This window comes from Simochromis diagramma, unplaced genomic scaffold (genome assembly GCF_900408965.1).
Source record: "Simochromis diagramma unplaced genomic scaffold, fSimDia1.1 OVJJ01000753.1, whole genome shotgun sequence".
Taxonomy (NCBI): Eukaryota; Metazoa; Chordata; class Actinopteri; order Cichliformes; family Cichlidae; genus Simochromis; species Simochromis diagramma.
Window position 1 is genome coordinate 16,330,494 of NW_024387523.1, and position 26,524 is coordinate 16,357,017.

At 42.4% G+C, this 26,524-nt stretch overlaps 2 protein-coding genes across 9 annotated transcripts in view; one reads left to right on the forward strand and one right to left on the reverse strand.

Annotated features, from left to right (window-relative positions):
- col16a1 (collagen, type XVI, alpha 1) overlaps positions 1 to 1,743 on the forward strand; it is a 78,153-nt gene extending 76,410 nt beyond the window's left edge. For all 7 annotated transcript variants that reach the window (XM_040020296.1, XM_040020294.1, XM_040020298.1 and 4 more), the window contains one exon: positions 109 to 1,743. In XM_040020296.1, the coding sequence (XP_039876230.1) occupies positions 109 to 302 (194 nt within the window). In that variant the 3' untranslated portion in view covers positions 303 to 1,743. The remainder of the gene's footprint in view (positions 1 to 108) is intronic.
- Positions 1,744 to 5,587: 3,844 nt separating this feature from the next.
- col9a2 (procollagen, type IX, alpha 2) lies at positions 5,588 to 25,488 on the reverse strand. Of its 2 annotated transcripts, XM_040020301.1 has the most exons (32): positions 25,228 to 25,486; positions 24,009 to 24,083; positions 23,159 to 23,194; positions 23,000 to 23,062; positions 21,537 to 21,590; positions 21,148 to 21,183; positions 18,956 to 18,979; positions 18,773 to 18,826; positions 18,625 to 18,678; positions 15,505 to 15,555; positions 15,348 to 15,404; positions 15,205 to 15,258; positions 13,688 to 13,741; positions 13,516 to 13,569; positions 12,985 to 13,038; positions 12,816 to 12,869; positions 12,598 to 12,651; positions 12,445 to 12,498; positions 12,293 to 12,346; positions 11,520 to 11,564; positions 11,014 to 11,067; positions 10,439 to 10,492; positions 10,314 to 10,367; positions 10,153 to 10,224; positions 9,831 to 9,866; positions 9,680 to 9,724; positions 9,165 to 9,197; positions 8,814 to 8,960; positions 8,672 to 8,726; positions 8,398 to 8,586; positions 8,227 to 8,304; positions 5,588 to 6,911 (listed from the first exon to the last, which is right to left on the reverse strand). In XM_040020301.1, the coding sequence occupies exons 1-32, from the start codon at positions 25,297 to 25,299 to the stop codon at positions 6,706 to 6,708; spliced, it is 2,076 nt and encodes a 691-aa protein (XP_039876235.1). In that variant the 5' UTR covers positions 25,300 to 25,486; the 3' UTR covers positions 5,588 to 6,705. The 2 variants fall into 2 exon arrangements, with proteins under 2 accessions (XP_039876235.1, XP_039876236.1); XM_040020302.1 differs by lacking the exons at positions 23,000 to 23,062; positions 23,159 to 23,194 and having other exon boundaries at positions 25,228 to 25,488.
- Positions 25,489 to 26,524: the final 1,036 nt, after the last annotated feature.

Genomic DNA, 26,524 nt, shown 5'->3' on the forward strand with positions numbered 1-26,524 from the left:
GGGGTGTTTTGTGCTCCTGGGCAGTTATGTGCTTTGCTCAGCTTGTATAACAGCCTGTGAGGTGTTGACATGATGAATATATTCTCTGTTTTTCCTTTCATGCTGAAGGTGTTCCAGGCCCCCCAGGCTATGGTAAGATGGGACCCCCTGGTCCCGTTGGCCAGCAGGGTGTCCCTGGGATCCCAGGCCCTCCTGGACAACAGGGTTCCAAAGGAAAAGATGGCCGCTGTAATCCCGCAGACTGTATGAGCCATCCAGTAGAATACAGCCCCAAGGGCCCATCTGTCAAGGGCCCCTGGTAAAGGGCTACAGGGGATGGAGGAAAGGGGCAGGGGGGCTGAAGCAAAAAGACTACAAGGAGAAGAAAGAAAGCCAAACACCGTGACCCAAAGTTATTAAGTCTGACCACAAGATGGAATATAGGCACTGCCTTTGTTGTTGAATAGCTAGATTTACCCTCACCGATTTCTTCTATAGTTCTGAGCAAACATCTGCGATTTCTTTCTAAGGGCCTCGCTGGAACTGAGACCTGCAAAGATACACCGGCAGCACATTTTTATTGCATCATTGTTGTTCCCCCACGAAAGCCAATTCGTTGCTTTTATTTCCTGCTCTTATTTTTGGTCTTGCCTCTTTTTTTTTACATTTTCCTCGCTGTGTTTTATTCCTTTTGTATATTTTCAAACAACCCAGGAGAGGTGACAAGAATCACAATCTGCAGTTTCTTCTTCTTCTTTTCTTTAAGATTCTGGTCTCGGCTGTTGTTTTTCTTTTTTTTTCTACTCTTTTTCATACCTTTTCTTTGTATAAATCTGTAGGAAGAGAATACACACAATTATGTTAGCACTGCTGCCATCTCTCATATCTCTGTTCCTTTCTGACACAATCCCGTTCTGAGTGCATCCCATGCATTTCTAATATCCTGTCCCGGTGCTTGAGGTGTGAAGAAACATATTTGAATTTGACTTTTAAGAGAAAATCCCCTAGAAATGTTTTCCAGTTCTATAGAAACAGATGTCAAAAACTTACATTCAAGGAGTATCTGATGGATTGACTGTTTTGTATATATTTATTTTTTATATATATATATGGTGGCTTTTTATACACTTTCAAATGTCTTGATAAAAAGTATGGCTAGCCCCTTGTCTTTTTTTATTGTCAATGGTTATCCAGCAATAAAAAGTGCCAAAAAAAGGGATTTTTTTTTTAAGGTCGATAAGCTTTCAAAATGGAATGATGTGTGCAGAAAAAACAGCTTATTTATAAAAAAAAATACTTTTACACAGAAGACACATTGGATTTTGTAATTATGTTGGTAAAGTTCATTTTGTGTCCTCTTTTAATGCCATTATGTTTGGAAATGCAACCACTTTAAAACATTTCCTTCCATTTTGTACTTCAAAGTAGCGGCAAAAGCCATCTGTGTGCTTCACTCTGCCCAGATTTAAGAAGAAGCGGAAAACATGAGCAGCAATTGGGCCCATTTACCACAGGTACTGTAATCCAAGCACAACCACCAAACCCTCACAGTCACATAAGGATAACAACATATTCTGAAAAAGCCTCACAAAGTGCTTTTCGCAGTGCTACATGTTACTGTATTTTGGGGCTTTATCTGTTATTTTATCATTTTTTTGGTTTTGTTTTTTTTATATCTGGAACTCTGTGAAGCTGTGGTCAGACTTTAGTTTTCCACAAAATAACCCAAGGGGAATGTTAAACTGAATTAAATTGCTTTTCAAAAAAAAAAGCGTGGTATCATGTGGTCATCATTGTCAACCCTTGTGTTGAGGTGTATTGAGTGACTCTGTGCAGTTGTTTGGTGTCTTTTTGTTCTGCTTTTCTTTATAATTGTCTTCTCCCGCTGTAGTTATCTTGTCATTACACTGACCAGTTGGATTAGGACTTGTAGAAATAGGAGGAGGTTGTGGTAGATAAATGGGTTTAACACAGTATAAAAGTTTGACGTACGTGTGAAAACCTACAGTGGGGCAAAAAAGTATTTAGTCAGCCACCGATTGTGCAAGTTCCCCCACTTAAAATGATGACAGAGGTCAGTAATTTGCACCAGAGGTACACTTCAACTGTGAGAGACAGAATGTGAAAAAAAAATCCATGCATTCACATGGTAGGATTTGTAAAGAATTTATTCGTAAATTAGGGTGGAAAATAAGTATTTGGTCACCTCAAACAAGGAAAATCTCTGGCTCTCACAGACCTGTAAAGTCTTCTGTAAGAAGCTTTTCTGTCCCCCACTCGTTACCTGTATGAATGGCACCTGTTTGAACTCATCATCTGTATAAAAGACACCTGTCCACAGCCTCAAACAGTCAGACTCCAAACTCCACCATGGCCAAGACCAAAGAGCTTTCGAAGGACACCAGGAAAAGTATTGTAGACCTGCACCAGACTGGGAAGAGTGAATCTACAATAGGCAAGCAGCTTGGTGTGAAAAAAATCAACTGTGGGAGCAATCATCAGAAAATGGAAGACATACAAGACCACTGATAATCTCCCTCGATCTGGGGCTCCATGCAAGATCTCATCCCGTGGGGTCAAAATGATCATGAGAACGGTGAGCAAAGATCCCAGAACCACACGGGGGGACCTGGTGAATGACCTGCAGAGAGCTGGGACCAAAGTAACAAAGGTCACCATCAGTAACACACTACAACGGCAGGGAATCAAATCCCGCAGTGCCAGACGTGTTCCGCTGCTGAAGCCAGTGCATGTCCAGGCCCGTCTGAAGTTTGCCAGAGAGCACATGGATGATACAGCAGAGGATTGGGAGAATGTCATGTGGTCAGATGAAACCAAAGTAGAACTTTTTGGTATAAACTCAACTCGTCGTGTTTGGAGGAAGAAGAATACTGAGTTGCATCCCAAGAACACCATATCTACTGTGAAGCATGGGGGTGGAAACATCATGCTATGGGGCTGTTTTTCTGCCAAGGGGACAGGACGACTGATCCGTGTTAAGGACAGAATGAATGGGGCCATGTATCGTGAGATTTTGAGCCAAAACCTCCTTCCATCAGTGAGAACTTTGAAGATGAAACGAGGCTGGGTCTTCCAACATGACAATGATCCAAAACACACCGCCCGGGCAACAAAGGAGTGGCTCCGTAAGAAGCATTTGAAAGTCCTGGAGTGGCCTAGCCAGTCTCCAGACCTCAACCCCATAGAAAATCTGTGGCGGGAGTTGAAAGTCCGTGTTGCTCGGCGACAGCCCCAAAACATCACTGCTCTCGAGAAGATCTGCATGGAGGAATGGGCCAAAATACCAGCTACTGTGTGTGCAAACCTGGTAAAGACCTATAGTAAACGTTTGACCTCTGTTATTGCCAACAAAGGTTATGTTACAAAGTATTGAGTTGTATTTTTGTTATTGACCAAATACTTATTTTCCACCCTGATTTACGAATAAATTCTTTACAAATCCTACCATGTGGATTCATGGATTTTTTTTTCACATTCTGTCTCTCACAGTTGAAGTGTACCTCTGGTGCAAATTACTGACCTCTGTCATCATTTTAAGTGGGGGAACTTGCACAATCGGTGGCTGACTAAATACTTTTTGCCCCACTGTAAATGGAAATACATATGAGTCAAAAACAGTCTTCGCTCAGGAGGTCAATCCCATTGTGTGTGTCCCAGATATGCTTTACTGTAATAGTAGTCTGTTTGTGATCATTGTCACACTGAAAAATGAAGCGGATGCCAATCATATGCTTTCCTGAAGGTGTCCTAATGGTGTATTAAACTCGACCTTTAATGGATTCATAACTTTATCATTTTTAACACCATCTCCAACACCACTGGTTGAAATATAGTCTCAAACCATGACAGCGCCATATTTTACTGATAGAAATGTAGATAATTGTTGTACCTCTCTTGTCATCTGCTCCTCTCCTGACCCTGCTCTTTTGACCAGCTTGTCCAGTTTCCTTAGATTATTATTATTATTATTATTATTACTACACACAACACACTATGCCGAGATATGACAATTTTTTTTGGCTAATAGCTATTTGGGAACTGAGCTATTTTATGCATCTCAAATGGTGCTATTTTTTTTTTTTTTATTTTTTTACCTTTTTCAACTACAAAAATGGGTATGTGTTTTGCTACAGGTTGCTAGTAATAAGGTGCTAAAAATATATATTGTTCATACAGTAGCTTGAGTTAGCTGTCTTTTTTATGCTCGAATATTTATAGGTCAGTGTTAAGTAGCTTAACAAGTGAAATAGACTGAAGATGAGGGAGGAAACAGCCAACGTCCAAAGGAAAACTTTCAGAAAACCTGGAGAAATATTGGTCAAGACCACTTAAAAACTACCAGAAAGTCTGGCTGTTTTAGATCAAAATGGAAGCAAACCGAGGGATCATTCAAGACTTTTGCACGGTACTGTAGCAACTGTGGCGTTGCCTGCCGTTTTTGGACGCACTTGCCACCATGTTGGTTTTGGGCTCAGAAGCAACCAGAACTAAAAAGAAAAAAAAAAGAAAGAAAAGGGTGGGTTGCTATGCTAACAGCTAACACTAATAGCAACGCACAGACACACATCTGTTATTATAACTAGTAAAATACTAGAACGTCATTCAGCAGAAGTGAAGCATAGAATTGTTGGATGGTTCATACTATCAGCAAGTCAAATTAATCAGAAAATTCACTAAAAATGCGCCAAATGGTTCACTTCAGTTATCGAATTAGTGGATTAAGACCACAATAGCAAACACTAACTGGCTACAGCTGCAGGAGTTGAAGCACTTGTCAGCCTACAGCATCACCATCCAGCTGGATGGACAAAAAAAACCCCACCACACACTATCATGTTGAGGTACAAGTTGACTCAAAGCAGAACAATATAAAAAAAGACAAAAGTTGTTCTTTTTTTCTTTTTGTTTTGTTTTTTTATCGGGTTTATGTAGAATGCTACAAAGTTGAGCATTTAAACACGTAAGTCTGTGGAGATTTCAGTCCATTTTTTAGCCAGCCACAAGAGGAACTTGTTTGCAACTTCTGTTGGCTTTTTTGTTTTTAACTTTAGAGGCTGTACCTTGATCTAACACAAGACTTTTAATAGAGAAACTGAGGTTCGTGCACTCTGTCATACTGAACTGTCGATAATGTTGAATTATTATTCCTAAGACTTTAGAAAAAAATAGACCAACTCATAATGTTAAAATGTTAGACATCCCTGAATGCTTCTCACAGTTCTTGCTATCTTTTCCCCCAGGCACAAAGCTATGGCATCGCAAAAGCAACTGACCTGTCAGTTGCAAATACTGCCCTTGAGCAATTTTGAATCTGATGTGTGCAGTCTAGTAGTGCTGAATGGTTGCAACTTTTTGCCTCGGTAGTGCAAGATTATTAAAAGATGCTGAGCGTATGCAGCTTTGGACGCATGGGAGTTTATTTACATGCATACATGGGTGCTCTTAAAGATTTGGACGAGGACAAATATCAAGAAAAACGAATTGAAATAGATCATTTTCCATTCCCAACATGATACAGAAGAACATTGGCTCTTAGAAAAGGTTCCTCTTTATTAGTCTGGGATTGCCTGAACAGCCAGCAAACAACTTTATTTATTTTTTTACAGATGATTATATATAAAGAACAATAAATAGCTTCTTTTGATGAAAATAAGTTGTCGTTAAAGCACCGACCTCCCATGGAAAGTTGACAGTGGCACAGAAAGCACATTAGGACCGTTAACTGATTTGCTCTGAGGAGGAGTCATTATTTCTGTAGGAACTCCTTATTACTCACTGATTTCATTAACACAGGATTTTTGTTGGTGCATATCGTAACCCATTCCTTTTCCTCTACATAATAATCAACACACATTTACAAAGATTTACAGCACTGCATTGTGGGAGATGGGAGTGCCCATCGGGATATGCTGTTGCCAGGCAACAACAAGAAGAGATAAAGCTAGTTGTTAGTTTCTAAAACGAGACTTGGGTTGAAAGCGGGGGATTGGGAAGGGAGGGCAGTGTACACATGAGGTAAATCAGGGATCTCACTCAAGCCTACAAATGAAAAAGACTACATTTTACAATGCGGTACAGTACTGAGTGGAAACTGGGGCTGCAATCATTTATTAGTCAGGTTTTCGGGGTACACGTTTAAGGCAACGGGTGTGATGTTGGAAAAGAGGCAGGGTGTTAAAACTTCAAAACATTCCTCTGACAAAATATTGCATATGGAAAAAAAAAAACATTTAAAGTGACCAAACAAGGAAAAAGCATCCTTCACCACATTTGGTTTAGCTTCTTTCAGCTCATAGATGCTTTGAGTTGGTGAGAGACCAAAAAAAAAAGAGATGTAATATGAAATCTGTTCCTCTTTCACTGCTTGAGCAGGACTGGGATATTTGGACGGCGCTGACACCGACATCCAAAAAAAACACTTGAGATTTCAGACGGATGTGGGTGGCTGTGAGCTGCTGTTGTCATGGTGATGTGGAGGATTAAGATCATGATGTCCCACCAGTCAAAACTTCAGGTTGTCAGTTCTAGGAAGGAGCGGTGGGGGGGGGCTACACATGCAGTCAATGTACTATTATTGCCCCCCCCCACCTCTCGTTCTGGATGTTGCCCGGCTTGAGAAGAGTGGTCTCTCGCCTTTTTTTTTTTTTCCTTGCCTTGCTCCCTCTCTCCCAGGTGCTGTGATCTGCTTATGGGGAGACGGGGCCTCTAAACATTGGGTCCTTTGATCGTTCCCGCCTCCTGTAGTCTCGGTGAGGTGTAAGCAGACGCGGCCAGGCACATCGCTGCCTCGCAGAATCCCGGGAGACCCGGCGGACCCGACTTACCGGGGCGACCGGCCTCTCCAGGTGTTCCCTGAGGTCCTCTCTCTCCGGGCCTACCGTCCCGAGCCACTCCATCGATACCGGGGGGGCCTGCAGAGTGACAGAGTTTAACATCAAATGGGATTTAACTGATTTCGAGGGGTCAAAAAGATTAACTGCACCAAATTTCATTCTAAGGGTTGGAAACCCCATTCTGGACTTGGATTACATGTGTGTACTGTATGCAAGCATATATTTAAGTTGTGTGCATGTGTGCACACAGAAGTGTGAGTGTGTTTCCCTGTATTTGAATTAGCGTGTGCTGTTGCAAGCCTATTACATTCTCATTCAAGAGCATCTGTTAAATTACTGGAGTTAATGATGCCTTTAAAATGCCTTTCAGCAGGCTCTCCTGTGGAGAGAGCAGTAATGCCAGGTCCTTCAGTTGCTTGCAGTACCTTTCTTCTTCTTCTTCTTATCTGTGTCCATGAAAAAAACTTTGTGGAAGGACTACTACAGTGCCCCAAGAAAAGATTGTTACACTCGACTGAGGTATAAAAGCTAGGTTGAATGTAGGCGAAGTGCAATTGAGACACACTTTGTGAGTACACGTTGATGTACATGTGACTTAAATGTCCACTGAAGCTTCTCTTCTTCTTAGGAGACCAACAAAATCCATGTGAAGGGATGAAGAGACACATTTGAGCTCATACACAGGTTCTGACTTTACTGCATTTGATTGTATTGCTGTGTCACACGCACACTGCACTTTTTTTAAAGGCTGTCCAGAATCTTAAAATTTCTTGATTTCACAAGTGAATCCATTGTAAGTTACGTTTTTGCAGCAGCTGTGTTGACTTTTGGCCCAGTCACCAGAATATTACTATTCAAAAATTCTCCATCCCTCTGGCACTCCCATTTGCATCTTAAAATTTGAACATGAGAGTATGCTGTAAACAAGAAGGTTTTTTTTGTTTTTTATAAGAAAGTTTTAGGTGGCAATGTCACTAGATTTTGTGGTTCTGCCCTCAGATTGCAGTGACAGTGAGTACTATGTGATTTGCACAGTTTTTAGTGGCATTCTGCTGAGGCCCAGCCATGATGGAGGTGAAATTACACAGATTTGACAGATCCTGTGATATCATGTAATTTACATCAGCTTAACACAACTTAACTCCTTATAAAAGTGTGTTTTTCCTCCCCACTGTCGCCAAGTGCATGTTCATGGGGGGTTGTCTGATTGCCAGGGTTTTCTCTGTATTATTGAAGGGTCTTTAACCCTATAATATAAAGTACCCTGAGCTGACAGTGTTTGCGATTTAAAACTTCATGAAATAAACTGAATTGAATCAAATTGAACTGAATTGCCTAGGAATATGCACAAAATCTTACCTTACAGGTTCATTTAGAAGGCTTCAGGTCTTACCTTGTATTCCCGGAGCTCCAGGTGGACCTGAGTGAGGTCTACCTGGATCACCTCTCACTCCCTTTGGACCTCTTTTTCCTGAGGTAGATGAAAGAAAAAAAACACGTTTAATGCCTGAGAAGTTCAACTTCAGATATTCCAATATGCAAAAGTACTAATGTTTAGTTTTACCCTTAAGCCCCGTGTTTCCAATTTGCCCAGGTGCTCCAATAATGCCGGGGATGCCGCGGGCACCAGGTAAGCCATGTGGTCCCTGAGGCCCAGATGCCCCTGGAGGTCCAGGCGGTCCGGGAGACCCCATTACACCTGCACCACCAAGCACAGCCCTCTTGGCGCTTACTGCCACGGCCGCTAGCCTCTCTGTAACGGAAGAGAGGACATCATCATTTTGATTAACTGATCTTTAATGTTTCCTCAGGAGATTAAAGCAGGTCTAGATGCTCACCCTGCATCATCTTCAGCACAACCTCAACAATATGCTGGTCAGATGCATCACGTCCCTGGAGAGAGGAGGAGAACACTGAGCACTGACTAAACACTGATTGGTGTTCTGTCTGTATGTGTCTGTGATTAAGAGTGGAACTCACTGCTGGTCCCTGAATGCCCGGCATACCGGGTACTCCTCGTTCTCCATTAAGCCCCCTAGGACCGGGCAGCCCCAGTGGTCCCTGGTCTCCTGGTTTGCCAGGATCTCCAGTGGGTCCATTGTGTCCAGTGTCACCCCTGATTCCTTGCTGTGAAGAAAAAAGAGAATCAACCCAGTGAGGCCCAACACATCATGAATAATGAGAATTAACTCTTATAATTAATGCCATAGGCTTTGGGTTACAGAGTTAAAGGTCAGGGTTGACTTATAGAAAGGTGGATATGAGTAGGGAAAGAATGAAGCAAAACAAGTCCATCCCTGCAGTCAGATTTCTACTCGTTGTAACTCTCACCTGTCCTTTGGGCCCAGGTTCGCCAGACAAACCCTGTCACAGCAAAGACAGAAAGTCATTTTCCCCATTCATCATTTCCATCCATCATTTGTGCCTCGGAGACACTCACTGAGCAATAATTCAAGGATGAATATTGTAAATGAACATCTAAAAATGCAGCTTCAAAGACCCAAATGTGCATCATTGCCTCACTGTCATGTAAATAGCTTATTTGCCATCTGGATTATAATGGGGATTTGTATGCAAATTTGAAAAAAACAGACATCCTCTTCTTCTTCTTAACTTTGGTAATGCTTCCAACATTTTCTTGTATATAACTCTCTGCTTTGATGCCTCCAGAACCAAATGTTTAAACCTTTTTTTTTATTTTTTTATCTAAAGCCTAAAAGTTGCATTTATTTATTTCCTTTTTCTTTTCAAACTTGGAAACTTTTTGTGGTCCTTATGGCAACAAAAACCACCAACTACTTTAAAGCAGCTTAAGTCTGTGCTGGAACAAATGTCCACGTTTTTACCTTTTCGCCTTTTTCGCCGGCCAATCCCTCGACTCCGGGGTCACCCTAAAAGCGACAGAGAGGTAACGAAGAATAAGGGAAATGAAAAAGGCTCTTGAAAGTATTCTTAAGTACGGAGCCAGTGGTGCAGTTTAAAAGAGGCGCTACTCACAATGCCCCCCTTTGACCCGACTTTTCCTTGGAAGCCCTGGCAGGAGAGACGGAGTAAATGTAAATGTGGACAAATGTAAACTGGATTATCCTCAGAAAAACAAGGATTCAGTGCTGATTGAAACCAGCGACACCAGAGACCACAAACTAAGAAAGATGTTGCCTCATTTCTAAAACAAGGAACATGATTATGCCTAGATTATCATTTATATTGCTTCACTCATTCAAGGGTTTCACTGTGGGGGGTTCGCGTTCTATTAGTGAGTAAACACTGCCCCCAATATGCAGCTTTGTGTAACTGCATTATCACAAAGTCCACAGACCTTGTCTCCCTTTGTTCCACTGAGACCCTGGGCGCCAGGCACACCGATGGGCCCTCTCTCTCCTTTGCTTCCCTGTGAGGGGAAAACAGAAGCTCTGCTGCATGATGTGTTTGAAGTAAAGAGCGCGTTATGATGTCTGAAAAAGACACGGTGCAGCTTACAGGCTTGCCGGCTGCTCCCTGTGGCCCAACTGGTCCTCGCTCCCCTCTGTCGCCCTGCGGACATCAGGTGAGGTGAGTAAGCAGCAGCTGCCGCTAGTGTTTTATTGTGATATTCAGGTTTGTACCTTAGGTCCAGGGATTCCTTGCATACCAGGCTCACCAGGAATACCAGGCTCACCCTGAGAAAGTGAGAAAGTACAATTATTTACTATATGCTATAGCTTTTAACGTTTTTTCTACTTTGCTATGAATGCCATCCAGAGTAAGGATCTGGGTAGACACTAACCAGATCCTTACTCTGGATGGCATTACTTTGGCCTCCAGTAACACTGTGAGGAATATTACCCAGGATATATCCCTCAGTGTGCATATTAAACACTACATAAATGTCTCAAAGACATAAAGGCCCACATGACCTCTAATTTCTTGTCTCCGTCTGCTACCTTCTCCCTCCCTAACTGGTCACGGCAGATGATCTTCTGGTTCCGCTGGAGATTTTGTCCTGTTAAATGGGAGTTTTTCATTCCCTCTGTTGCCAAGCGCTTGCTCATAGGGAGTCATCTGATTGTTATCTATTACCACAGTCTTTATATTACAATATAAAGACTGTTGAGGTGCCTGTTGTTGCGATTTGGTGCTATATTAAAAAAACCCTGAAATTCAAGTTGACCACAAAGAAGAGAAACAATCATATATTTACCAAAGGTCCAGAGGGCCCAGGCAAGCCGACATGACCTCTAGGTCCAGGTTCCCCCTAGAAAGAGAATATTATAAAAGAAAGGCACACATTACAAGAACATGAAAACCTATTATGCTCATTTCCACATCATTTTTATTCATGGACTCTATTAGAGAAAATGTACACGATTCACAGTCCAACATAGAGCGGGGGGGTTAAATCTTCTTAGTTCATCCAGAGTCTGAAACAAGTTGTTGTAGTTCCCCTCCCTTTACGCATCTCTCAGACAAAAGATTTAAAAAGCAGGTGGCTGGGGCTTCTCTTCTCACTGCCAGAGCTGTGTGTCTAAAATGGCAATGTTAGCAATATCCACTCTCACTGACATATGGAGACGAGAGTGGAAGCACTGTCTGGAAACTTGGTGTTTAGAGGAGTCTGAAGCCTAATCTTTGGCTCACAGGGAATTCATGTACATACCCCGGGCTGCATTATCTCAAACTTGCAGTATGAACATGTAGAAGGCATACCTTTGCTCCAGGTCCACCTTTAGCTCCTGGGCTGCCGGGTAATCCCTGAAGATGGAATAAACAATGCTGAAAACAGTCCTAATCAAAGCTACATATCTGCACATCAGACACGTTTCAGGAACGCAAGCGTGAAATGCACATGGCTACGTAGGCGTCGGCAGTTGGTGGTAATAATGCAGTTTGATATAATGATATAATGATAAAAATAGGCTTGTGGTCTGATTGCTACAGTTGTAGACCTTGCAGTGATTTTATGTGTGTGTGTGTGTGTGTGTGTGGTTGCTGTATCACAGTTTGACATAAAGCAGGCTAAGTTGCAGTGTATGAGTTTTAGGGAGTGTTAGTGTCACTGCAGTGACCGCGCAGCATCTCATGCAGTGCACATCTCATGCTCCATTACCCGTTAGTCAGAACGGCGCGCGCACAAACACACACTTATGTCTACCCACTGGTCTGATTGTGATAAATTGCTTGCGGTTGAAGAGAGAATGCTATTTTCAAGGTGCTTTTTATTCTAAAGCAGCATGGGTCACGGGGTCACTGTTAACCTGGATGACTGCCCAGAAAACAAAACACGCCGAAATTTTACACACCGCTTCAAGCTGGTTTCCCTTGTCTGTGTTCTGGCTTTGTTGAATTCAAGAGAAGAACAGATTGCGCTTCTACGTGGTCTGAGTGACAATGACTGTTTATTTGCATGTGCTTTTTTTTTGGCGGCGTTGTCGAACAGTTCTCCGACAAAACACGCACGCCCCCGTCGAATGATCACTCACCGCTGCTCCCTGAGGACCAGGAGGACCGGGCATCCCGGCCTGACCGGGGCCACCCTGCATAAATGAGAGCAGAAGAAGAATAAATTAATGTTTTTGTTTTTTTCACCTCCGATTGAAGTTACTCATCATTATCACTGCTGGCACACACTTACCTTGATTCCAGGAATGCCAGGTGTGCCATCTTTCCCATCAATACCCGGCAGACCCTGAAAAAGCAGGCAGATGAGTCAGTGGACTTCATTTGGCACACCTTGCCAAGCACCTCCACAACTGTGGCCTGAAAAAACAAAAGTGCGTTCACTCACATTCTCTCCCTTTTTGCCAACTGCACCCTGTGGGCCCTGGATACCTCGGCTGCCCTGCAGAAGATAAAGAAATCAGCCTCAGTAGAGCCACGGCGCACATCAGTATCGCTGCCTCCATTCAAGCTCTGAAATAGCTTCTTTTTTTTTTACACACACCACTGCCTTGACAAAAAAAATAAATAAAAACTTTCAGGGAAACCACTACAAGAGTCACCCACTTTGTCTCCTTTATCGCCTGGCTCTCCAGGTGGTCCACGAGGTCCTTCTTCACCCTGAAAAGAAAAGAGCAGACTCACAGTTGCCTTAGTGCATTCAGTGTGAGAATATACCTCTTTATATGAGTAGCTGAATTTGTATTTGTGTGTCTTTAAGTGTGTGCGTTCTTACAGGTGGCCCAGGAGGTCCTACTGGTCCGCCGATGCCCTTGTACCCACCAGGGCCCTGAGGGAAAACAACAAAGTGCCATCAATCTGTTCGGATCAGAGAGGGAGCTAAGTCGCGGTAGCCTACCACTCATTGTGATAAAGGGATAATTAGAGCTTAACTCACTTCTTTAATGGGAGCTACACAGAGAGCCAGGCACTCTTGCTTTGGCACTAAGCCGGGGTGCTAACTTGGCTAACGTGGCTAATGTTAACAGTAAGACGGATGGCTACAGCGGATCATTAACTACAGATGGAGGCACCGTGGACCCAGACAACCCCAACTCATTAGAGAGGGAGAGAGATTTGTGTTAGCATCATTTCCATATGTCCCCATTGCTGGTAATGGATGATGTTTGTAGAGTGGGGGCAAGTCTGGCTGTGCCTCCTTGGTGCTCATCTAAGAATGAGAGCAGTACTCAGAGAGAGAGAAAGAGGGAGAAAAACAAAAAGCCAATATGCTTTTTATATGTGATAAACTGAGTGTAGTACTCACTGGTTCTCCTTTGGGACCCATCATTCCTGGATAACCACTCAGACCCATGGGACCCTTAGAAGAGAGGCAAACTATGGTAAGACAGACACCATTGTCCACAAGAAATGGCTATTTGAGATGATACTATGTAGATTATAATATGAAAATTATAAATATTCAATTATCATCATACTGAAGGTCCTGGGATGCCCTGCTCCCCAGAGATGCCAACTTCTCCCTTGGGGCCCTGATGAAGAACAAAAAAAAAGATTATTAATAATAATAAGTATGTGCTTCGCCCTGTAGCATATGTGCCTGGAAGCAATTGTGAAACCTTGAAAAATGTTTAATCAAGCCACAGATTTCATTTAGTTTTGTCTCTATATGTTTGACTTGCAAACATTTACCAAAAAATCTCATTGAAACCCGTTTCTGATGTCTGCATGTTTGGTGTGTGAGTGGTTTTGAGGCCTATCGATGATCTGCAGCCTGCTCACACCATCCTCTGGTGGTCTTCAGCACCTGAAGCAGTTCAATCAGCGCATAATGGGTTTGCCAAGACTGTTAAAGGGGCGGAAGCGAAGACTCGATGGCGCTCTCGTGCCGGGATAAGTCGGGATAAGCTTAGCATAAAGACTGAAATCTTGGGCAAACGGGGAATAATAGTCAAAGCGCCAATTGTTACTCCCCGAAAGCACGACTTGTTTTTGCATATCCAGAAGGCCACGGATTAAACAAACATAATCAGGGAGATTTTCGCGTTACTGGGAGGATTTAGGAACTCTAGTGCCCAGCTAGATGCTCAGCTCAACAATAAGATAAGCTGGCCTAATTGTTTCCCTGCTGAAGTTACACACTTTTCATCAACACTCAGTTTAGCCTGAGCAGTCTATTAGCCTGCCCTTTGAATGATGCGACCCCTGAACTGGACACTTCAAACCATTTGTTTATATGCCAATAAAGAAATATTATTTTTGCTGGGTTTCCAGAATCTTGCTCGCCATCCTCAGCAGGTTCATTAAGTTCTTGTTTTTTTTTCCGCACTTTAAAGATAAATCTGATAGTCTTACTCCATCTTTGTGATGCCAAAGATGGAGTAAGACTATGGAGTAAGACCGTGGGCATCAGTGATACAGCAAACCCTGTTGATATCCATTTAAACAACTGGTGAGGATGTAAACAGCTTTCATTATGTTTTAGAAGAAAAGAGAGCAACCTTGAGCCAGGCAGCTCCTTTAAAATACTGGTCGGCCTCGGAGGAGCGCTTGCTTGATGCGTTGAGTGTTTTGAGCATCTAAAGCAAGCACTGCCAGAAAGCTCCTTGTGTGGGAAGATCAGAGGCTAATTCCTGGGGCTTGGCTAGCCGCTCCCTTGGAGCCCACAGTATGCTCATTAGCTCTGCTTAATACAGCGAGGTGAGAGGCCCGCGCTAACCCTGACTCTCTCATCCAACTCTTCATGTACCTGGCTCCTCACCACCCCTTTCATCTGGCTTGCTGTGTGCTGACTCCAGAGCCAGGGCCAGGCCTGACTAATCGCAGCCAGATTAATGCCAGTCATGTGCCTCAGGGGGCTTCATTAGAGCTAATCCTCGCCTCCCCTTGGTCCTGTACGGTGGGTGAGTGTGCAAAAGCAACTGTACGGCATGTACACGTATGGGTGTCTGAGTGCACGCGCATATCCTCTCAAGCGGAGATTGTAGCAGCTCACCGGTCTTCCAATGCTGCCAGGATCTCCGAGAGCACCGGCACGTCCTTTGTGTCCCTAGAGGGGAAACAATTAGGCAGGATGGTGTCATAATAATTTGGTAATGCGAAACGATCACTGATGCCTGAAACAGACAGATTACTCACCTTGACTCCCTGCAGTCCCTGTGGGCCTTTAGGTCCTGCTGGGCAGTTGAGAGGACACTGGGAAAAGATAGTGAGAAGGATATGCAGTGTATGGGTTATAAAATGTGAAGTTGTGTCAGAATAGATTTGCAAGAGAGGAGGAATCTTTAGATCTTACCTCGAAATCTGCACTACCCTCTTCTCCAACAATAAACTTGCCTGGAGGACCCTAAGCAGACAGACAGATACATGGATGAGCAAAGTCACCCAGTCACAGTTGGCAGTCAGTTGCGTCTACCACCCTCCCAAGCTGAGCCAGCACTCTCTCCCTCTTTCACTCCATCTATTTCTTCCTCCATTTCCCCCCCTTTCTGTTTATAGATTGAGTTAGAAAGTTAAAGTATCTCTACAGGTGCTGATGTATTTCTGCAACAGCCAGATGAGACAGCCCACTGATCTAATGGGGGTTTATTTACCCTAGGACAGCACTAAAGCTAAACAAATACACTCCCCTGGGCTGGGAACATCACTCTCAATGAAGCACCCCCCCTCCCCTTCTTGGAATCAGAGAGATGCACACAGGAGAGTTCATACGCCGCTGGAAAATGACTTAAAAGCATACCTCTTAAAACTGTTTTTAGTGCATCACCACTTAGTGTCTGTTGGGACTTGTTCAAGCAGCAGTCATCTCTGGCTGCGCTTGGTGTTTTGTTACCATTCGGCGCATTAAAAACACACACGCCAACATTAACTGTGTGCTGGATAGAGCACGCATTAAGCATGGCATCAGCAGTATGTCCTTGCCTGTGATCTCATTCAGTCATTTCAGTCAGCAACAATTAGACTGATGAAAATGTACGCCTGATTAAGCCTAATGAACTCCCGGTAGCTTATTTATTAAGTTTTTAAAGCCGATCTCACCAGTCTCAGTGCCTTCATGTATTGTTTACTGTGACATCCTTTCTGTGGATTAACTTTGAGTACATTCAAGCAGCGCTTTAGTGCTTATGTGTAATGGAATTGGGATGAGGCAGTGGCGTTGTGAATGTTTGTCCTCTAGAGCGCTATGAACTGTTCTGCAAGTAAACAATACAATTATAAAATATTTCATATTCAAACAGGTATTATTTTTTATGTTAATGTAACATTTACTAATATCAGGCTAAAAAGAATGTTTTTATCTTTGTTCCATCTGCACTATTTATATTTGGAACCTCACCACACATGCTAAGGAGGCCTAACAGCATACAGGGAGTGCAGAATTATTAGGCAAATGAGTATTTTGTCCACATCATCCTCTTCATGCATGTTGTCTTACTCCAAGCTGTATAGGCTCGAAAGCCTACTACCAATTAAGCATATTAGGTGATGTGCATCTCTGTAATGAGAAGGGGTGTGGTCTAATGACATCAACACCCTATATCAGGTGTGCATAATTATTAGGCAACGTCCTTTCCTTTGGCAAAATGGGTCAAAAGAAGGACTTGACAGGCTCAGAAAAGTCAAAAATAGTGAGATATCTTGCAGAGGGATGCAGCAGTCTCAAAATTGCAAAGCTTCTGAAGCGTGATCATCGAACAATCAAGCGTTTCATTCAAAATAGTCAACAGGGTCGCAAGAAGCGTGTGGAAAAACCAAGGCGCAAAATAACTGCCCATGAACTGAGAAAAGTCAAGCGTGCAGCTGCCAAGGTGCCACTTGCCACCAGTTTGGCCATATTTCAGAGCTGCAACATCACTGGAGTGCCCAAAAGCACAAGGTGTGCAATACTCAGAGACATGGCCAAGGTAAGAAAGGCTGAAAGACGACCACCACTGAACAAGACACACAAGCTGAAACGTCAAGACTGGGCCAAGAAATATCTCAAGACTGGTTCTTCTAAGGTTTTATGGACTGATGAAATGAGAGTGAGTCTTGATGGGCCAGATGGATGGGCCCGTGGCTGGATTGGTAAAGGGCAGAGAGCTCCAGTCCGACTCAGACGCCAGCAAGGTGGATGTGGAGTACTGGTTTGGGCTGGTATCATCAAAGATGAGCTTGTGGGGCCTTTTCGGGTTGAGGATGGAGTCAAGCTCAACTCCCAGTCCTACTGCCAGTTTCTGGAAGACACCTTCTTCAAGCAGTGGTACAGGAAGAAGTCTGCATCCTTCAAGAAAAACATGATTTTCATGCAGGACAATGCTCCATCACACGTGTCCAAGTACTCCACAGCGTGGCTAGCAAGAAAGGGTATAAAAGAAGAAAAACTAATGACATGGCCTCCTTGTTCACCTGATCTGAACCCCATTGAGAACCTGTGGTCCATCATCAAATGTGAGATTTACAAGGAGGGAAAACAGTACACCTCTCTGAACAGTGTCTGGGAGGCTGTGGTTGCTGCTGCACGCAATGTTGATGGTGAACAGATCAAAACACTGACAGAATCCATGGATGGCAGGCTTTTGAGTGTCCTTGCAAAGAAAGGTGGCTATATTGGTCGCTGATTTGTTTTTGTTTTGTTTTTGAATGTCAGAAATGTATATTTGTGAATGTGGAGATGTTATATTGGTTTCACTGGTAAAAATAAATAATTGAAATGGGTATATATTTGTTTTTTGTTAAGTTGCCTAATAATTATGCACAGTAATAGTCACCTGCACACACAGATATCCCCCTAAAATAGTTAAAACTAAAAACAAACTAAAAACTACTTCCAAAAACATTCAGCTTTGATATTAATGAGTTTTTTGGGTTCATTGAGAACATGGTTGTTGTTCAATAATAACATTATTCCTCAAAAATACAACTTGCCTAATAATTCTGCACTCCCTGTATAGCGTAGCAGCAAGACCAGAGCAGACACCAACAATAGAGAATGTGACGCTCAATAAGTCAGAAAATAGCATAAAATAGAGGCGCTATTGTAGAAGTAGATGTTAGGCCCAATGCGGCTTGCAGAAGCAGCATCAACTTTATGCCGGTTGGAGCAGCTTAAATAGCATGCCCTACATCAGACTTGCTAATAGGATGCACAGGTGAGCATCAGCTGATGTGGCAGGCACTGAGACCAGCTGACATGCTGAGATTGCTGTCTGAAGCAATGCTTCAGTTAATGGCTGTTGCTTATGCTATCTTTCCAGATTTCTAATTGCTTAATGGATCTACAACAACAAGGAAACCTACATATGATACACTAGTGTATGGGGTTTTTTTTTAAAACAGGCTTTTCAAAAGGTGGTTTTGTGTTTAGCTCGAGGATCTTTGTGACATAGAGTCAGAAAGAAAGATGACAATTCATACGATTTTTCCTCGCAATTACCGGCTTGCCCGGAGGTCCAGGAAATCCTGGAGGTCCTGGTGGTCCAAGGATACCCTAAATGTTTGTGAGGAGAGTAAGAAATTGTGACTAAGAGCTTCTGAGAAGTTACAAAGGCCCCCATAATAAACTGAAGCTGGAGTTTCCTTACCTTTGGTCCAGTTGGTCCGATCTCACCAGGGAGACCAATTGGCCCTGGAATACCCTATACAGGACAGTTATGTTAGTGAGCGTGACAAACAAAATGATATGTACTTATCCCACCAGAGACAAATTATTGCCACACTTTAAAGAGTTGAAGGCATAACTGCACAATACCAGAGAAGCTACTTACAGCCAGTCCTGGAAGGCCAGGTCCCTGTGTGGACAAAAGTGACAAGGGGTTAAATTACTGTGTAACAAGTGGAACCAATCCATCAGAGTATCAATTAATGTTTCCAAAAGCCAATTAAAACCAAATGCAGGAATTCAGTAATGCGTGTGTACAGTGTCAGTGCAGGTTAAATAGCGCTCAGGAACAAAGACACAGAACACAATCAGTCTGTGTTTGCTGTGTCTTTTGCTTGGAATTAATTATAAACAAAGTAATTAAGTAAGTAAGCCTTCTTGGAGGAAGAACAGCCCACAGGGCTGGATCTCCTGTCTGCGGAGCGTAAGACAGCTGGGTGTACAGCACAGCCCCCAGACAGTACGCCTGTTAACGCTAAATAACGGATTAACTAATAGTGTTGTGCTCAAGCATGACATTGAATGACTCTGGACTTACAAAGATGTGCAATAGATGGACATCGAGCACCACCTAGTGGCAAAAGACTGCTACAGCTGATGCTTCATGATCGCTTGTGTGGAATGGCTGAATCTAATGACAATATGGAGTGTGACTCCTTTATTAAGGATTGCATCAGGCTCGTGTCAGCTGCAGAAATCTTACAGCACATTTGGATAAACTGAACCCAAATTGAGGCACAGCTGGTCAGGCATTCATGCGTGACCTAAAAGGCACTAAGGAGGTTGCCTTAAAAAAACCAGCTGTGTTGCAATATGTTTGTTAGAGAACTGAGCAGGCTCGAAAAGAATGCCTAATTCAGTCAATCATAACTCACTCCTTAAGTATCCCGAGAGCCCTATGAGATAATGTTAGCCAATTAGTCATGAATCAATTTATATTAATATACAGAGAGCACAGTTACTCAAGCACTGAACTTCAATACAGCCTTACATGAATCTACTTGTATATTATGAAACTATTCTACTCTAATCTCTATCTGATAGTTATGTTCTCAGGGAATTTCTAGGTTTCCAACTGCTTACTGGATCTAAAACAACAAGATCCAGTAAGCTGTTAGAAATCAGTTAGAAAGCCAGATATTGTACGTCTCTCGAATACATGCATAACAGATTAAATAGAGATATTAGAAAAAAGTGTTATCTAAACATTTTGACTGAAGGTCCCTGGCAGTAAATTGCATGGCTGCCTCATAAAATAATATAAGAGATGAGTTGTTTCCTTTCCATCACTGGTTAGTGTTTTGAATGGTGCCAATCATAATACATATTAAATACTGGGCATCACTTATTCATCACTCAGAGTAACTAAACAGAAAAAAATGAAATGAATGATATATAGGAGGCACATGAAAAGCCTTTTGGCTTTGCATATAAGTAGTGGAGAGCAACCTCTGAAGGCTGAAAATCTTTAGTGCCAAAAACTGCAGTTTCTCACACGACCACTTAAAGCAAGCCAGCCCTCGTGGACTGTTAAATATTTCTGTTGAAATATTTCTGTACATAATCTGCAACATAATCTGCAACCACTGTTGTGGCCTCGTCGATTGCTCCTGTGCATTTCTGGCTGCTTTTTCAACACATTTTCTGAATGAATCAGTGAGAGTATAATAATAATTTTCCTCATTATAAGATGATGATCATAGCCTCCATATGCGGAATTACAGATGTAAACAAATCCTAAAGGGAGATCGCTAAAATTATTGGAATCAATGTGAAGAATCGGAAAAACACGACGACCACAACAAAGATCAGGAACCCATGAAGGGGGAAAAAAGTTAATTAATATATAATGCCCAATGTTGCAAGCTGGCAATGGCCACTTAAGCAGATTATATCTGCTTTACAAAGATTTCCCACAGCAATATAAATAAGCTTCAAGGGGTAAGCTATTCAGCTTCTCTTTGAATAGGCTGTGTCTTAATACCTGGAATTGGCATTCTGTTTTCCCACAGTGAATTAGAAATGCACCTGTTAACTACACCGAGTCATGAGTCCCTATCTGCTACTCTCTCTGTCTAAAACAAAAAGGAGAAATGGTTTCATAGGACGGGAAAGTCAAAACCTCAGGGTTGTAAAATGCAAAGAAATAAGTGATGGTGTCTGTTTGTTGTGTACAGTTTATGATGCTACATTGTAACTTCAGTTGTCAGAAAACTAGAGTTGACATTTTGTATATTAAGTTCTTTTAAAATGTTTGCAAAAACCAAAAAAGTGACAGTTAAAAATTGATTTACTCACAGGAGTTCCAGGCTCACCAGTTGGACCTGGTTGACCCTGCAAACAACAGAAATCAGTAACACATCTGTGATGGTTAACTGTGGTAATATTACACATGTAGATGACAATGACAATATCTTTTTGAAATGAAAACAGCACACCAGGATGAATGAAAGAAAGTCCTTAACAACACAGCGATTCTCACGCTTTCCCCTGCAAGCAGGAGTTCGACGTCATTCTCAACATCACAGTGACAGGACATAGGGAACATTACCCAGAGATTTTATATTTCTATAAATCTGAACCTTTCAGAGTATTCCACCAGCAGCACAAACAGATTTCACACAGAACAGCAGCACAATTGTGATTTTGCACTAATAATCTTTTTAGGTTAAGGTTTAGACACTTGCCTTTGGTCCAGGTCTCCCGATAGGACCTCGGTCACCCTTTGCTCCAATCAAACCCTGGAGGCAAACAGAAAGAAATGAAATCGGGTAGATGTGCTATGCAGTATATACTGAAAACCGTCACAAATGAAACATAATTAACATCACAGGAGGGTTAACCTCACATTTAATCAAAGTTGACTTGGTTCAGGTAAGTAATTGGGAAACAAACCTGAGACTGAGATTCCGGGGCAGATTACTGGCTTAACCTCTGAGGAATGCCTGGTTTTGTGTGTTTGTGTGTGTGTGTTTGTGCTTCTGTTAGCATGTGACCGTTTGGCACTGATGCTCAAGTTCCGTTTGAAGCAGCAACTCACATTGAAAAAGCTAGGACACAGTTATATACGAGTCTCTGTCTCTGCACAGTGGCAGTAGTTAGGACTTGCAATGCCATAATAATATGCCTCTTATTTTATAGTTAAAACAAACATACATGAGCAAAACAAGTAATGTGTAGTATATAGACCAGACTAACGTCATCAACACCTACTAATATTCTAAACTCTTATGTAAACTGATCTATTCCAATGACAATTGGACAAACTCCACTCTCGATAGGTTTCATGTCCTCTGTGGAAAGCTGGGGAAAAACCTGGTGTAAATATGTAGGAAAAAAATAATAATATTAACCAGCCCCTTTCAGCACTGTTAAAACAGATACCTGGATAAAAAAATGAATAATCTGTGAGGTACAACAAAATCAAGCTTTCTGGTTTCTTTTTACAGACCACTTGTAGTGCGTATTTTATTATCTAGTCATATTTTAGCGTGATGTGGTTGCATGGAGGTAAACATATTAAAAGCAAAGAAGAGGGATTGAGTTTGTGAAATGTAGTCCTAAAACTTCTGGTAGTAGCTTTGAACCTGATATCCTGGCTACAAAACACTGACCTCTGGGTGCTCAGACTGTGCTATCACAAACATAGCATGTTGTAAAGATCATCCAGAATATAGGACAACAAACAAGACTGAGCCTCTAGTGCAGGGATGTTAAACTTATTTTACATCACAGGCCACAAACAACCCGTTTTGCTCTTACATCAGTGAAGCTACCCTTTCTGTCAATGTAGAGAAATCTAACTACACATTTAATCAATGGATATCTTAATATATGAAAAAGAAGCACAATTTCAGCAGTATGTCTCATTTTTTCTTCATGATAAAGAAACGCTGCTGTAGTAAATGAAAAAACCCTGTCAGCATGACTCTTTGGCCTTGAGTTGTAACAAGTAAATGCACAAAATTACAGAAATCTATCATTTAATTACTTTGGCATCGTATGAATGGCCATGGAGGAGGTGTTTGTCTGAAGGAAAAGCTGTAAAACTTGTGAAAATACGTTTCAAAATTGAAGTTCAAAATCTGGAAGCAATATTTTTAAAAGTTTTTCTCCTTTTTTCATTCTCTCTTGCACACAGTTTACTTACATCAATGCCATTCTCCCCGGGTGATCCGTCAGGACCTGGCTCTCCTGGCTCTCCCTTCTGCCCCTACAGCAAAAACCACACCGTAAAAACCGTGTTCAAGTAAATCACAAGTTAAAGTTGCTGCAAAATTAAACTGGCACCGTGACAGTATAGACTTACTGGTGGGCCAGGTGACCCGGGACGCCCTTTCTCTCCCTGCAGATAGACAAAGGGCATGTGTTAACCCAACTAAACATACAGTACACGCCATGGTTACACCTTTGTGTTCACAACTGTATCATATTCATCACCTAAATGCCTTTCATTGCTACGCATCACCTCATAGAAATGAATTTAGGAAGATTTATCATGTCGCAAATTTCACGAGACAGCATGAGAAAAATGTGCCACATAAATATATACTGTACTGAGCACAGAGAGGCGCACGGGCAGATGTTAATCAGTTGCTCCAGTGTTGACATTATAAGCAATCTTTAGATGGACTCTGAAGTGTGTCTACACTGGCTGCGTTTTCTATCAGGCTTTGATCCCACTGTTAAGCCTTTGGATGAGTGAGCAAAGAGTGACAGGTTTAATAACATGCTAGACTGACACCGTTTATTGATAGATACAGAGCTTTATAAAAATAGTTTTTTGGCTAAAATGCTAATAAAAAAAGAGACTTTTTACATTTGATTTGGTATTGAGCCATAAAGCATGCTATCTCCACACTGCTCTACAGCAGCTTCTGTTTCCAACACATTTACACAACTTTGCCTGTTGTTAACCCTTTGAGTAACTCGCACATATCACGTTACTGTGACCCAAACTCGGGTCTGAGGCAAGGATCTCTTCTCAAAGACCCCTCTCTCTGCTGGGAACAGAGCTCTTTTGTGCCGGTGTTTTCATTTGCAGCGCTCTCTGCTGGTATGACTTCAGTACTGCGCCACACCTCCTGATTTGGTATTTCTCCAGTACAATGAGGAGCTTTGTGGGAAAACCTATTTGGCAAACCTGTGTGGATACTCACATCAATGCCATCTGACCCAGGAGTGCCAGAGGGGCCGGGTGGGCCTGGCGGGCCCGGAGGTCCAGGTGGACCCCTCTGAAACACAGACAGAGAGGAAAAAAGGTCAAACAGCAACATTTATTAATTCACTCTGTGCAGTAGCCTGTAGCAACAATCAGGATGCAGTATCATTGTGGAATATATAACTAACAGATGTTAAATATATATTGTAATATCATAGTGGATATTAATTTTCATGGATTTTTATAAAAATGAAAACACATTTGATGTATGTTTTATTTTCCCAAATAAGGAAATATAACCTAACCCTCCATCATAGAACCAAATACCGGAGTGGTTACTGCAGGTTAAGGTGGGCAACTCTGAAAGCCGACCGAGTGAGTTTAACATGGAGCATTGCAACAAAAATAACATGATAAAACTGGCATCTTTGAGGAGGTAAACACAAAGGATCGAGGAGGAATGTGGGAGGAAGGGCTAAAAGACTGGCACTGTTTACCCCCACCCAACCCACCCCCCTCCTTCTCCATCCTACTGCCTGTCTTGAACAACATTTTATTGCAAGGGTCAGTCCATCAAGTGATAAAAGAATAAATCCCACTTTGAATTCTTCAGGTGTTGAAACCCCCAAAACAAAACACAGAATGATCCTTGAAAGTGAAAACTCCTGTAAGTCCAGAAGATAACGTGTAGGTGTCTGTTTGAATAACAGCTTTCACGCTCAGTGGACAAAGTTTGTGTGTCGGTGTCAGTGCACACTGACTTTTTTTTTCTTAAATCTGGCATGGCTGCAAAGATTTGACCCCCCAAAAACATAAAAAAATAAATCCCATCATTCTTGGTTAAATAGTGCTCCTCTTGGCCCCTGTAAAGGTAGCCTAGGGAATGATGAATCCGTGCCTTAAAAAAGAGAGGGCACCATGGTTAGAAAGACCTAAGAGTCCGTGTACGATAAGGGTGATTCATGAAAGATCCACAAGATAGCTTCCACCCCTGAAAATCATTTTCTTCTACATTCATTCTATAAAGCTGGGTACTCATCACACTTATATCCTTGCTTCCATGCTGTGGTTATTTAATCCCTTCATCCAGCCCAAGATGGCACGAAACCTACAAGATCACCTCAAGATATCCATAGCCGACTGGACCCTTACCGAGGGCCCTTACCCCCTGAACCCTTGAGCCCCGATCAGGTTTTGAGCTCCTCTGTGCCACTCACCACTTGAGCCAAAACCAGGCACAAGGTCTGCAGAATAACCCAGGTCTTCAGCAAGGCAGAGAGAGCAGCCATGGTCCCTCTCCCCAGTCCGTCTCTCCTCGGTTGAGCAAATCCTCTCTTCTAGTGCTTCTTTCTGCTCCCTTACTCCTCTCAAGGCCGGCACAGTGCAGAGCTGGTGGAGCAAAGCTGTCAGAGAAGAAGGAGGAGGAGGGGAGGTCGGGGGTGCTGTGTGCACAGCCCACAGGATGGATGGCAAGTTGAAGAGGGTGGGGAGGGAGTAGGGCAAAGAGAGTAAGAGAGGTGTTGTCCAGCCCCCAGTGCTGGCCCCTGGAAGCAGAAGAAAAATTCTGTCTCAGGCTCAACAGTGTAAAAACACACACATACACACGTATAGTTTCTAAATCCTGTTGGGCAGGATTTACCAAACTTCCCAAATTTGGGGGGATCTGAGCAGTTAATGACACTGGAGTGTAATCACAAGCATTTCATCAACTTCCTCCCTTATTCACGTCTTGCCTTTTGTTTTGTTTTCTTGCACTGTACTAAAATAACCTCAGAAAAAAATGTAAATGGATGTGATTCAGTGAGTGAGGAGGCACTGGTGACTTTCAAGCTTGTTCACAAAAATGGGTGTCTGCATCTTCTTTGCTAACAGAAGGGATGAGCGAGCACTTCCAAATAATGCACCTGATCACCAAGCAAACAGTCACTTACTGACATCTAGTGGTCATTAAGCAAAGAGCACGTTCGCTCCCACACTAATCCAAAGTGGCCTCTAAAAACTAGCAAAACAGTGAAAAATGACCTCACAGTGACCCCTATAGTACCGAAATTTTATTACACCGGTGTTAGCCTCTGTGGCCACTAGATGGCAGCAAAGACACATCAAGAGATGCCAGTGGGCCTCTAAGGTCTCCATCAACGGTGCATTTGCTGTCCTCTGTGATAATAAAGACAGTACTGAGTATGCTGAGAGGAAATGCATGTATTAGTGAATTGAGATCCATTACACTTTGCAGGGGATCTCAACACACCCCACGAACAATAAATTAGCGAAAACATCTCAGTGGTGGCTTTTGTGCTGGATTTGTTTTTCCCCATTTCCATTTGCAAATCTATCACTTGCTAAATCAAAATTAATTGGTATTACATTTTTCACACTTTACTCAAAGGATTAACTCTAAACTACATCATGCTGGAAAAACCCCCCCACCAAAAAAAAGTATTAACAAGAATAATTAAAATGCAACATGCAGAAAGCCATTTGAGTGTTTATGTATAATACATTTTACACTTG

Coding starts and splice junctions, on each gene's coding strand:
- col9a2 (XM_040020301.1), bottom strand. CDS start 25,299: ATGGCTGCTCTCTCTGCCTTGCTGAAGACCTGGGTTATTCTGCAGACC. Junction 11,565..12,292: donor CTGGTCCTCAGGGAGCAGCG/GTGAGTGATCAT, acceptor TTCCATCTTCAG/GGATTACCCGGCAGCCCAGG. Junction 10,368..10,438: donor AAGGAATCCCTGGACCTAAG/GTACAAACCTGA, acceptor TGATGTCCGCAG/GGCGACAGAGGGGAGCGAGG.